The 12,147-nt window shown below is 49.0% G+C and overlaps 1 protein-coding gene across 5 annotated transcripts in view; it reads right to left on the bottom strand.

Moving 5' to 3' along the window:
• LOC119971968 (protein kinase C-binding protein NELL1-like) overlaps nt 1–12,147 on the bottom strand; it is a 926,238-nt gene that overhangs the window by 192,805 nt on the left and 721,286 nt on the right. For all 5 annotated transcript variants that reach the window (XM_038808351.1, XM_038808348.1, XM_038808349.1 and 2 more), the window contains one exon: nt 2,154–2,249. In XM_038808351.1, the coding sequence (XP_038664279.1) occupies nt 2,154–2,249 (96 nt within the window). The remainder of the gene's footprint in view (nt 1–2,153; nt 2,250–12,147) is intronic.

Below are 12,147 nucleotides of genomic sequence, written 5' to 3' on the forward strand. Positions count from 1 at the left end.
GGGCCTGCACCGGCATTCGATCATGGCTGATATGTTTCTCATCCCCATTCTCCTGCCTTCTCTCCATAATCCCTAATCCCCTTATTAATCAAGAACCTGTCTATCTCTGTCTTAAAGACACTCAGTGATTTATCCTCCACAACCTTCTGCGGCAAAGAGTTCCACAGATTCACCACCCTCTGGATGAAGAAATCCCTCCTCATCTCTGTTTTAAAGGATCGTCCCTTCAGTCTGAGGCTGTGCCCTCGGGTTCTAATCTCTCCTACAAGGAGAAACATTCTCTCCACGTCCACTCTATCTGGACCTCTCAGTATTCAGTAAGTTTCAAAGAGATTCACCCTCATCCTTCTAAATTCCATTAAGTACAGGCCCAGAGTTCTCAACTGCTCCTCATATGATTAGTCCTTCATTCCCAAAGTAATTTTTGTGAACCTCCTCTGGAGCTCCTCCAAGGGCAGCACATCCTTCCTTAGATACGGGGCCTAAAACATCTCAATATTCCAAATGGGGTCTGACCAGGGCCTTATACAGCCTCAGAAGTACATCCCTGCTCTTGTATTCTAGCCCTCTCGACATGAATGCTAACATTGCATTTGCCTTCCAATCTGCTGATTGAGCCTACACGTTTACCTTAAGAGAATCGTGAACAAGGACTCCCAAGTCCCTTTGTGCTTCAGATTCCCGAAGCCTTTACCCATTTAGAAATTAGCTATGCCCCCATTCTTCCTACCAAAGTGCCTAACTTCACACTTTTCCAAATTTTATTCCGTCTGCCACTTCTTTGCTGTCCAAGTCAAAAATGATCAAAACATTTCCCAGGAGATTGAGGGAGAAAATATATCAAAGCAAGACCTTGTTTGGTGAATAGTTGGGGAACACCTCATTAATGACAGCAGGCAAGCTACAATGTTAGAATTTTACATTTCTCCGCTGGGGGATTTGCGATTAGTTGAGAACTATCGAATTTCAAGGATGACATTCCCACCGGGTTCCCAACTGCGCCAACCTCTCGACAGCTTTCTGACGGGTTGGGCAAGGCCTAAATCATAGATCATAGATCATAGATCATAAATCATAAATCACAGGCAGCAGGGTAGCATGGTGGTTAGCATAAATGCTTCACAGCTCCAGGGTCCCAGGTTCGATTCCCGGCTGGGTCATTGTCTGTGTGGAGTCTGCACGTCCTCCCCGTGTGTGCGTGGGTTTCCTCCGGGTGCTCCGGTTTCCTCCCACAGTCCAAAGATGTGCGGGTTAGGTGAATTGGCCATGCTAAATTGGCCGTAGTGTCCTAATAAAAGTAATGTTAAGGGGGGGGGGGGGGAGTTGTTGGGTTACGGGTATAGGGTGGATACGGGGGTTTGAGTAGGGTGATTATGGCTCGGCACAACATTGAGGGCCGAAGGGCCTGTTCTGTGCTGTACTGTTCTATGTTCTATGTATAATAGAATTTACAGTGCAGAAGGAGGTCATTCGGACCATCGGGTATGTACTGGTTCTTGGAAAGAGCACCCCACTTAAGCCCACATCTCCAACTTGTTCCCGTAACCTAGTAACTCCACCTCACCTTTTTTGGACGCTAAGGGCAATTTAGCGTGACCAATCCACCTAACCTGCACATCTTTGGACTGTGGGAGGAAGCCAATTGGCTGGCCCCCTTTTCCTCCTTGCCCATTCTGGGACCACCCCCCCACCCCACAGCCTTAACTGATCCCCCCCTCCCCAACCCCCGACAAAGATTCTGGTGACTGCTTGCAGACTCTGGGAGCTGCCGGACAGTTAGATTAGAAGTCCCACCTCAAGTCAATGAATACCTACCAGAGCATTACACAACTGTAGGGCGACCAGGATCAGTGTCAATGCGCTCCCCACCCACTCTTGGCATGGTGGGAAATGCCATTCTAAACCTCACGGGCTGAGGCTGTTCGTTTGCAATAGTCAGACAGATCAAACCATTTCAAGTACACCAGTCATAAAAGTCATCAGACGCATGGTGGATTTCGACCAACCCATGGAAAAATAGGATCGCATCACGTGGGCCGTTTTAGGCTTTTTACCCTTCGCAAGAGATGAACTGTATTGCAGTCCATTTAACTTCAAAACCCATCTCCAATTTGCCAGCATAAACTAGATCTGTGAATGAGCGTTGACCTTACCTATCTGGCAGCCATTCCCTGTGAACCCGGGAGGACAGGAGCACATCTGTGGGGCAACACAGCTTCCGCCATTCCTGCAGCCTCCCTCGCAGAAAGCTTGAAAGACAAAAAATAGCATTTTAAGTACGACCCAAGCATGATGAGAACAATTGAACGAGCAATGAGCACCAGTAAACGGTCATTTGAGGTAAATATACCAATCTGTCTCGACCTGTAATAAAAACAATGTCCTGATCCAGAATTTACAATAAGATCGAAAACCTGAGCACTTTTGCGAGACAACATCAGCCTTTGCACGTTACGCTGTGTCTTCAGAATTTATAATTGGCCTGGATTTTGTGGTCAGTGCGAAGGAACAGTGCTTGCCATGGTAACGACTTAACTCAGTCTATGAAAGGGTTAACAAAATAATGCCTCAAATGAAACACAGCCTCCTGTGTGAAATAAATATTACTTTCACAGACATAGAGTAGCAGAGTGGAGCCCTTGGAAATCCATTGCCAGACAAGAAAAGCGGAGTAAATTTGCACTTGGCTTGTTTCTCAAGCATACTCAGATACAGAACCGTATGACTGTAACAAACAATGGTACATTCGTCCAAAAGCAAGGGACTTTCTTTCTATTAGAAATGCAGGTAAACAAGTAGTCAAGTCTGTATAATCCACGAGGAATTCAGGTCTCCGTGGTGAGAGGGTTATTATTAAATCTCCACATAAAACTGAGGTAAAGATAGCAAAAGCCACGCGTTATACTTGTCAGCATGGTGGCACAGTGGTTAGCACTGCTGCCCCACAGCGCCAGGGACATGAGTTTGATTCCAACATCAGGTGACTGTCTGTGTGGAGTCTGCACATTCTCCCCGTGTCTGCGTGGGTTTCCTCCGGGTGCTCCGGTTTCCTCCCACAGTCCAAAGAGATGCAGGTTAGGAGGATTGGCAAGGCTAAATTGCCCCTAAGTGTCAAAAGGTTAGGTAGGGTTATGGGGATTGGGCCTAGATAGGGTGCTCTTTCGGAGGGTAGGTGCAGACCTGATGGGCTGAATGTCCTCCTTCTGCACTGTAGGAATTCTTTTCGATGAAACTTCTGATTGTAAGTATAAAGCCAGTTTGTTATTTATTTGAATATCTTAACCATTTTCATTCTGAACGAGATTTGCGGTTAGAAGTTAACATTTCTAGACAAATGAGTTCACCTTGCATTAACACTTTGTAGTTTTCAAAACAATATTATAATGCAATCCAAGACGGTGGGAATTTTCTGACCCCCCTCCCCACCTCATCCTTCACTGTGGATGTGAGCCATTGACCAGCAGCTGGATCTTTCAGCCCCACTGCGGAAGGGGTAGGCCAATCCAGCCCTTCAAACCTATAATGAAGTATTATGGTAAACATTCAAAAGGTCTGTAACCTTTGCCGAAATTCTCTGTCCTTTGGGATTCACTTTCCCCACCAGCAGCTTCCCAGCGGCGTGGGATGGCTTCAATGGGAAACGGTGCGCTTCCGAGAAACACAAGGCTGGGGAGCCAGAGAATCCAGCCCCACATGAAACAAAGAATTCTGGAATTCTTAATTCTACAAATTTTCCAAGAGTGTTATTCTTACAATATACGGTGTAAATTTGTTCCCGAGATCATCGTGTTTAGCCTAAAAACTCCCAGAAGAAAAGCTTTTGAACAACGGGCAGGCACACGTGTGAACGTTTGTCTTTGGGCGAGAGGGTTGTCTCCTGTAAGCAAAGCGTTGTTCTCCTGTCTGATGAATCTAGCCAGTGCAAGGAAAGCTCAGCTGCGGCGTGTAAACTTAGAAATTGCGGACATGGGCTTCACCTGCAGCATTCACAAGCTATGCAGCTGTCCTAAGATAAATCTGTAGCTAGCGTAGCTGATTAAGCTTTTATGATCATTTGGAATATTTTAAAGCTGAGGTTTAAATTTAGCAATAAGTTCAAAAGGAAGATTTACTCTTGCCACGGGGGTAACAAAATGTTAACAGCCGTACTCCTGAAAAAAGCTGATCGCAAATAGTTCACAAGCTTCGGTCGCTTCCTCTTTCCCATCTAAAGACGGTGAGAGTATTTCTTTGGGCGAGGGAGCTGGCTGCAGGATCTTGAGGAAGATGTCGTTCTCCAGTCTGACGAGTCGAGCGTGGGCGGCACGGTAGCACAGTGGTTAGCGCTGTTGCTTCACAGCTCCAGTGTCCGGGGTTCGATTCCCGCATGGGTCATTGACTGTGTGGAGTCTACACGTTCTCCCCGTGTCTGCGTGAGTTTCCTCCGGGTGCTCCGGTTTCCTCCCACAAGTCCCGAAAGTGCACAAGTGCGCAAACTTATAAATTGCAGACATGGGCTTTATTAATAGCACTCACAAATTGTACAGGTGCATGGTGCTCTGAAGGCTGCTAGTCCCTGATAGGTTCCCTTCGTGTTCTTACTACATAACAGAAAATGTGAGAAGAAAGCTTCAGACCTTGCAGAGTTGCCCTCATAAGAAAGATGGGATTGTTTAGAGCAGAACGTCCTGATGTGTTAGGTAGGCTGGGTCGATGTGAACTGCGTTTGATGCAGTGTAGCGAGAGACAGACCTTCAACATTTGATAAGATGCAACATGATTTTATTTAACGTCTCCACTACTATACATGTTCAACTGTGGGTTGACACTCTACTGACTTGACTGGAGACCTAGTACTAGCCTGACCAGACTTACTAGCTACCGCATGGTGTTTGCACTGGCTAGCTCACAAACTTTGACTGTCTCAGTGGCTGGGTCCAGAGAGAGCGGGATACCTAGTGCCCTCTGGCTTTATAGTGGTCGTGTCCTGATTGGCTGCTCTGTTCTGTGTGCTTACTGGTCATCCTGTGTGTCAATCACTGCCTGTCTGCACTCCATTATATACATAGATGTATATTAAGATATCTCCCCCCCTTTTTTTTTAGATAATAAATATTAAGGTGAGTGTGGATGTGTATATGTGCGTGACTATATACAGAATGTGCTAAAATGAACTGATATACATAGGAAGGTGTCGCTAGTGCAGATATAGGGCAGATGGAACGGTAAAACGATATTTACAGAGGTCAAAACGATGAGGTAACAAGATGTTCAGTCTATAAATTTAGTCTTTGTGGCGGGCGCCGAATTCTGGTTGATCGCCGCAAGGGTGAATCACGGGCCGCCTGAACTTGGGTAGGCAGGACCGCCGCCAATGCGGTGGTCACAGGGGTCGGCAGGATTGCTGGTAGATCGGTGGCCTCGTGGTAGGGCACGTCTGGAGGAAGCATTGTGGGTGGCGGGGCACTTCGGTCAGGTGATGGGCGTGGAACTCTATGCAGTGCCCTTCTGTTGCGTCGTAGCAGGGAGCCATCAGCCATGCGGATGAGGAACGATCTCAGGGCCACTTGCTTGACCACCACAGCTGTGGCTGACCAGCCGCCATCAGGCAACTGCACACGAACACGATCAGTTGAGACCAGCTCGGGGAGATCCGTGGCATGAGCATCATATGCCAATTTCTGTTGGGCCCGAGACAGCTGCATTTTTTGTACGACCGTGAGGTGGTCAAGGTCTGGAACATAGATGGCAGGAACCATGGTCCTCAGAGTGCGATTCATGAGCATCTGCGCTGGAGACAACCCAGTGGACAGCGGGGTCGCTCTGTATGCCAGCAGCGCCAGGTTGAAGTCGGAGGCTGAGTCTGCAGTCTTGCATAGCAAACTCTTAACAATATGGACCCCTTTCTCTGCCTTCCCATTTGACTGCGGGTAGTGGGGGCTGGAGGTTACGTGACGGAAGTTGTATAACCGTGCAAAATCAGACCATTCCTGGCTGTAAAAACAGGGACCATTGTCACTCAGTACCGTGAGCGGTATCTCATGCCTGGCGAACGTTTCTTTGCAGGCTTTAATCACTGCCTTCGACGTGAGGTCGGACAGTTTCACCACTTCTGGGTAACTGGAGAAGTAGTCGACCAGGAGGACATAGTCACGCCCCTTGGCGTGGAAAAGGTCGACACCGACCTTGGACCATGGGGAGGTCACTATCTCATGTTTCTTTGGGTTGAGCCGGCTGAAATTTCTGACATGTAGGGCAGTTGATGACCATGTTGGCAACGTCCTGGCTGATGCCCGGCCAATAGACTGCCTCCCGAGCTCTGCGTCAGCATTTCTCGACCCCAGGTGACCCTCGTGGAGTTGGCCGAGCACCATGCTCTGAGGAATCCCGATCCTGTCGAGCTTCATACGGATGCCGTCCACCATCGTCAGGTCGTCCTTGACGTTGTAGAACTGGGGACACTGTCCCTTCTGCCAGCCATTTGTAAGGTGCTGCATCACTCGCTGTAGCAGAGGATCCTTGGCCATTTCCTCACGAATTCGGATGACCCTCTCATCAGAGGCCGGAAGGTTGGAGGCACACAATTGCACCTCCGAGTCGATGTGGCAGATGAAGTCAGTTTGTTCACACGGTGTGGTAATAGACCTTGGAAAGGGCATCTGCAACAATGAGTTCTTTGCCTGGCGTGTAGACAAGTTCAAAGTCATAGTGGCGTAGTTTAAGAAGGATTCGCTGTAACTGAGGCGTCATGTCATTTAAATCCTTCTGGATGATGTGGACTAGTGGCCTGTGGTCTATCTCTACCGTGAATTTTGGGAGGCCATAAACATAGTCGTGAAACTTGTCGATTCCCGTTAGGAGGCCCAGGCATTCCTTCTCAATCTGAGAGTACCTTTGCTCAGTGGGTGTCATGGCTCTGGAGGCATACGCAACTGGGGCCCAGGAGGAGGAGTCACCCCGCTGAAGGTGCACAAGCCCAATACCGTCCTGCCTTGCGTCAGTGGATATCTTGGTCTCCTTGGTTGGGTCGAAGAATGCCAGAACCGGGGCTGTGGTGAGCTTTGCCCTCAGCTCACGTCATTCTTTTTCATGAGCGGGCAGCCACTGGAATTCCATCGACTTTTTGACGAGATGGCGGAGGGTTGTGGTGTGGGACGCCATATTGGGAATGAACTTCCCGAGGAAGTTGATCATCCCTAGAAAGCGGAGGACCATCGTCTTGCCCTCTGGGGTCTTCATGGTGATGATCGCCGAAACCTTGTCAGCATCTGGCCGCACGCCTTGCTGCGAGATGTGGTCACCAAGGAATTTGACTTCTGATTGACCGAACGAGCACTTGGCCCTGTTGAGCTGGAGACCATGCTCATGGATTCTGTGGAATACGGGCTTGAGGTGAGCGATGTGTTCTTGGGGAGTTGTGAACCAGATTATGACATCGTCAACATACACTCGCACCCCCTCGATACCCTCCATCATCTGTTCCATGATGCAGTGAAATACCTCTGAGGCAGAGATGATGCCAAAATGTATCCGGGTGTAGCAGTAGCGACCGAACGGGGTATTGAATGTGCACAGTTTGCAACTGGATGTGTTCAGCTCATTTTGCCAGAACCCCTTGGAGGCGTCCAGCTTCGTACAGAATTTGGCATGAGATCGGATTTCGAGATGAGGTTCGCCGATGCGCCGATGTCCACTTTGAACCGGATACGAGCCTTGTTGACTGTGAGGACAGCACACCACTCGTCATCGGGATCCACGCTGAGGATCGGGAGGTACGTCACTATCTTGGAGAAAGGCAGCACATGCTTCGTAATGATGCCCACCCGGTATGGGGATTTGAGGCACTCAGCATCAGGATCTGGTGGGCTGTCGGGGTCAGAGTCTGGCACGGCCTTGCTGTATTGAACGGACGCTTCTGCGCCGTGACTGGGATCGCTGGCTGCTGGGCAGTGGAGCAGATCTGCAAAGGGCTGCGTAGTGGCCGAGCTTCCCACACTGTAGACACCTTCGTAATTTTGCCGGACATTGCCGCTTTAAATGGACGGAGCCACCATTCGGACACGCCATGACGCCAACGTCAGCACGTTCCGCGCGCCATCGCGCATGCGCAGTGCGGTCGAACGACGTACGCATCTGCGCAGTCTGGTCGTCTGTCTTGCCATCCCCTCGGTCATGGCGCGCATGCGCAGGGGCCCAGGAAAAGCGTGTAAAATGGCCACTCTCTTCAACACTTAGACCCTGCATTTATGCGATAGCCTGCACCCGTTCCGCCTCGTGGGAGGCTAGCTTTGCATTCTCTGCCGCCCTGATGTGGGGGTACCGATTGTTAGCATATTCGTGGACAACGCACGTTTCGATGGCGATGATGAGGGTGAGCTGCTTGACTTTCAGGAGCTGCTGGCAAAGGGAATCGGAGTGGACCCCAAAAACGATCTGATCCCAGATCATGGAATCAGCTGTCGAGTCATAGTTACATGACTGCACGAGGATGCGGAGATGGGTCAAAAAGGACTGAAAAGGTTCATCCTTACCCTGAAGCCTCTGCTGGAAAACGTACCGTTCAAAGCTCTCATTCACCTCAGTGTCGCAGTGGCTGTCGAACTCCAGCAGGACCGTTTTAAATTTCATCTTGTCTTCGCCTTCAGCGAATGTGAGGGAGTTGTAGATGTGGATGCCGTGGTCCCCGGCTGTGGAGAGGAATAGTGCGATCTTCCTGGAGTCCGATGTGGCCTCGAGGTTGGTGGCTTCGATATAGAATTGGAACCTTTGTTTGAAGATCTTCCAATTTGAACCAAGATTGCCGGCGATGCGGAGCTGCGGAGGAGGGCGGACGTTTTCCATGTCACCGGATGGCTGTTTGCTGGTCAATGCTGATTCATTCAAGGTAGGTCAAATTTCAGCATCACTCACTGGTACCATGATGTGTTGGGCTGGCTGGGTCGACGTGGACTGCACTTGATGCAGTGTAGCGAGAGACAGACCTCCAACATTTGATAAGATGCAACACGATTTTATTCAACGTCTTAACTACTATACATGTTCAACTGTGGGTTGACACTATACTGACTTGACTGGAGACCTAGTAGTAGCCTGACCAGACTTACTAGCTACCACATGGTGTTTGCAGGGGCTAGCTCACGAACTCTGACTGTCTCAGTGGCTGGGTCCCGAGAGAGTGGGAAACCTAGTGCCCTCTGGCTTTATAGTGGTAATGTCCTGTCTGGTGATTGGCTGCTGTGTTCTGTGTTCTCACTGGTCATCCTGTGTGTCAATCACTGCCTGTCTGCACTCCATTATATACATAGATGTATATTATGACACCTCCTGCCTGTCATTTTAGTGACCTGATTCAACAATGTATTTATGGCTGCAATTCTAGCACAGCGCACAATCTGGACAGACATTTTTCATATCTCTCCTTTGCTGCCAACATTGCTAATCAAGCACACAGTGCTTCGAAAGAGGTCCCTGGGCTGAATGCAGGCACTTTAGTGATGCTCTTAAATAACCACGAACCAGTGATCAGCACTCAGGTTGGAGACAGTGCATTTTGTATTGCGCCGTAGGTCAGATGGTTACATGTACAATGCTCCCCCGCAGGCAGAGAAAATAAATCCGATTCGATGATAAGTACCTGCTGTCTCCATCGAAGCCCTTTCATTTATTTCTGGCAGGCAATAGCAAGCACTGCTGCGATACCCGTGACGCTCAAATAACCACAGAAGCATTTTGGGAACAGACAGCCAGAAAACAAGATGCAGCCTTCAGTAACTTGGGCTGAGGAGCCGCCTGATTAATGACAAAAAAAATGTTGGGTTGATACAAGGGCTGTGTGCATCCGAAGCGTGATTTATAACCATTGCAATTAAAACACATTTTGTCCCTTCCCAGATTTTGATGATGGCGATATTTTTTTTAATAGAAGAACTGGTGATTTATTCTGTAATCCTCAGCAGCCAATTATGATCAAATTGTTGAGCTGCTCATAGAATATGTGCCCGATGTGCAGTTTAATTAGGATAGGCCATGTTGAGGCCGTCTCCTGCTTAGCTTGGGATTGAGGGAAATCACGAGAGCCAGGGTGTGCCTGGGAAAAGGGGACAGGAATTTGCTGGGCGTGGCGGCTCTGGAATGAGCTGCCGGCCGCCTTGCGGGATGCTCCCCTGAAAGTTCTAACGAGCCCACCTGCCTAATTATCCTGTTTGCCGTTGATGACCGGGGAGCAGTTCCAGCAGGCTGCATGCGAGGCGGCAGCAGGTGGAAGGGGGATTAGCCAGACAGCAGAACAAGCAATCTAAAGTGGGCTGCGCTGATGTGCTATGCTCCACTGCACAGGGGATGAAAGAACAGGTGTTGGCGAGTGACTTAGACGGAAGAGGAGGAGCAGCGAGCCAGTCTGGTGCAGGAGTGTAAAATAAAGAGGAATCCCTTTTCATCCACCAACGACCAGGGTACATATGTGCAAGGAAGAACGCAATGGTAAACGGCAAACTGGTATTGCAAAAAATGCAAGTGCTTCAATTTGTGGGCGGCATGGTAGCACAGTGGCTAGCACAGTTGCTTCAGAGCGCCAGGGTCCCAGGTTCCATTCCCGGCTTGGGTCACTGTCTGTGCGGAGTCTGCGCGGAGTCTGCGTGTTCTCCCCGTGTCTGCATGTGCTTCCTACGCGTGCTCCAGTTTCCTCCCAAAAGACATGCTTGTTATGTGAATTGGACATTCTGAATTCTCCCTCTGTGTACCCGAACAGGTGCCGGAATGTGGCGACTAGAGGCTTTTCACAGTAACTTCATTGCAGTGTTAATGTAATGTTATTTATTTAATATTATTTATTTGTATTTTTATCAACAGACATTTTCCACCAAATCACAAATCTTTAATCTTCCAATGAAGACACAAGAAATTCCAATTCTCTCCCCGCACCTAGTGGCACATTTAAAGTAGACTTTTGTCTGTTTCCACAGCGGGGTCTTCCCTGGAACAGGTCACAAGTCTGGCACAGAGGTTTCGAGCTTGAGGGTGCCACTCCACGCCTAGCGTGGCCGATCAGGAGTCTCCCCCACTCTTGCCGCCAGCGTGTCGGAGGGATTTTGCTGGTTGACACACTGAACCTGTTTGGCCAGCGGAAACAACCTCTCGGCATCCACCCAATCAAACCCCTTCAGAATCTTGTGTGTTTCAAGGAAATCGCCTCTTGCTCTTCTAAATTCGAAAGACGACAGGCCCTATTTGCTCTGCCTGTTATCATTGGTCAACACCCTCATTCCAGAGAACAATTTAGCGAACCTTCATTGTACCGCCTTCAATGAAAGCAATGGTGGGGACCAGATCTGTGCACAGTACCTCGAATGTGTTCTGTCCAAAACCCTATACAATTGTAGCAGAGTTTCTTTGTTGCCAAGATGCCAGTTGCCTTCCTAATTTAAAAAATAAATAAATTTAGAGTACCCAATTTTTTTTTCCAATTAGGGTGCAATTTAGCGTGGCCAATCCACCTACCCTTTGGGTCGTGGAGGTGAAACCCATGCAGACATGGGGAGAATGTGCAAACTCCACACGGACAGTGACCCAGGGCCTGGATCGAACCCGGGTCCTCAGCGGCGTAGGCAGCAGTGCTAGCCATTGCGCCACTGTGCTGCCCAATTTGCCTTCCCAATTACTTGCTGTACTTGTATGCTAACTTTCTGTATTCCTTGTCTGAGCTCACCCGAGTCTCTGTAAACTGTAACTTGCAAGTTCCTCATCTGTTTAAAATATATTCTGCTTTTCCATTCTTGTGGCCAAAGTGGGGAACTTCACACTTCCCTGAATTATACTCCAGCCGCTATCTTGTTGCCCACTCACTTATATCGTTCACGTCTCTGCAGCATTTATGTGTCCTCCCCACAGCTTGCCTTTCCACCTAGCTTTATATCATCAGCAAACCCCTCTCAAAAAATCAAATCCTTATCCACCTTAGCTTTCTACCGCCCCGTTATCCATCCCTCTATTCCCCCTTAAACATACTGTCACATCCCAGATCGATGCTCACCTTATCCGGCACTCGATATTTGAATTTCTCCATCAAATCCCCACAGTGCAGAAGGAGGCCATTTGGCCCATCGTGTCTGCACTGACCCCTGAAAGAGCACAGTGCCTCGGCCCACTCCCCTGCCCTATTCGTGTAACCTC

The sequence above is a fragment of the Scyliorhinus canicula genome, chromosome 9 (assembly GCF_902713615.1).
Source record: "Scyliorhinus canicula chromosome 9, sScyCan1.1, whole genome shotgun sequence".
NCBI classification, from domain to species: domain Eukaryota; kingdom Metazoa; phylum Chordata; class Chondrichthyes; order Carcharhiniformes; family Scyliorhinidae; genus Scyliorhinus; species Scyliorhinus canicula.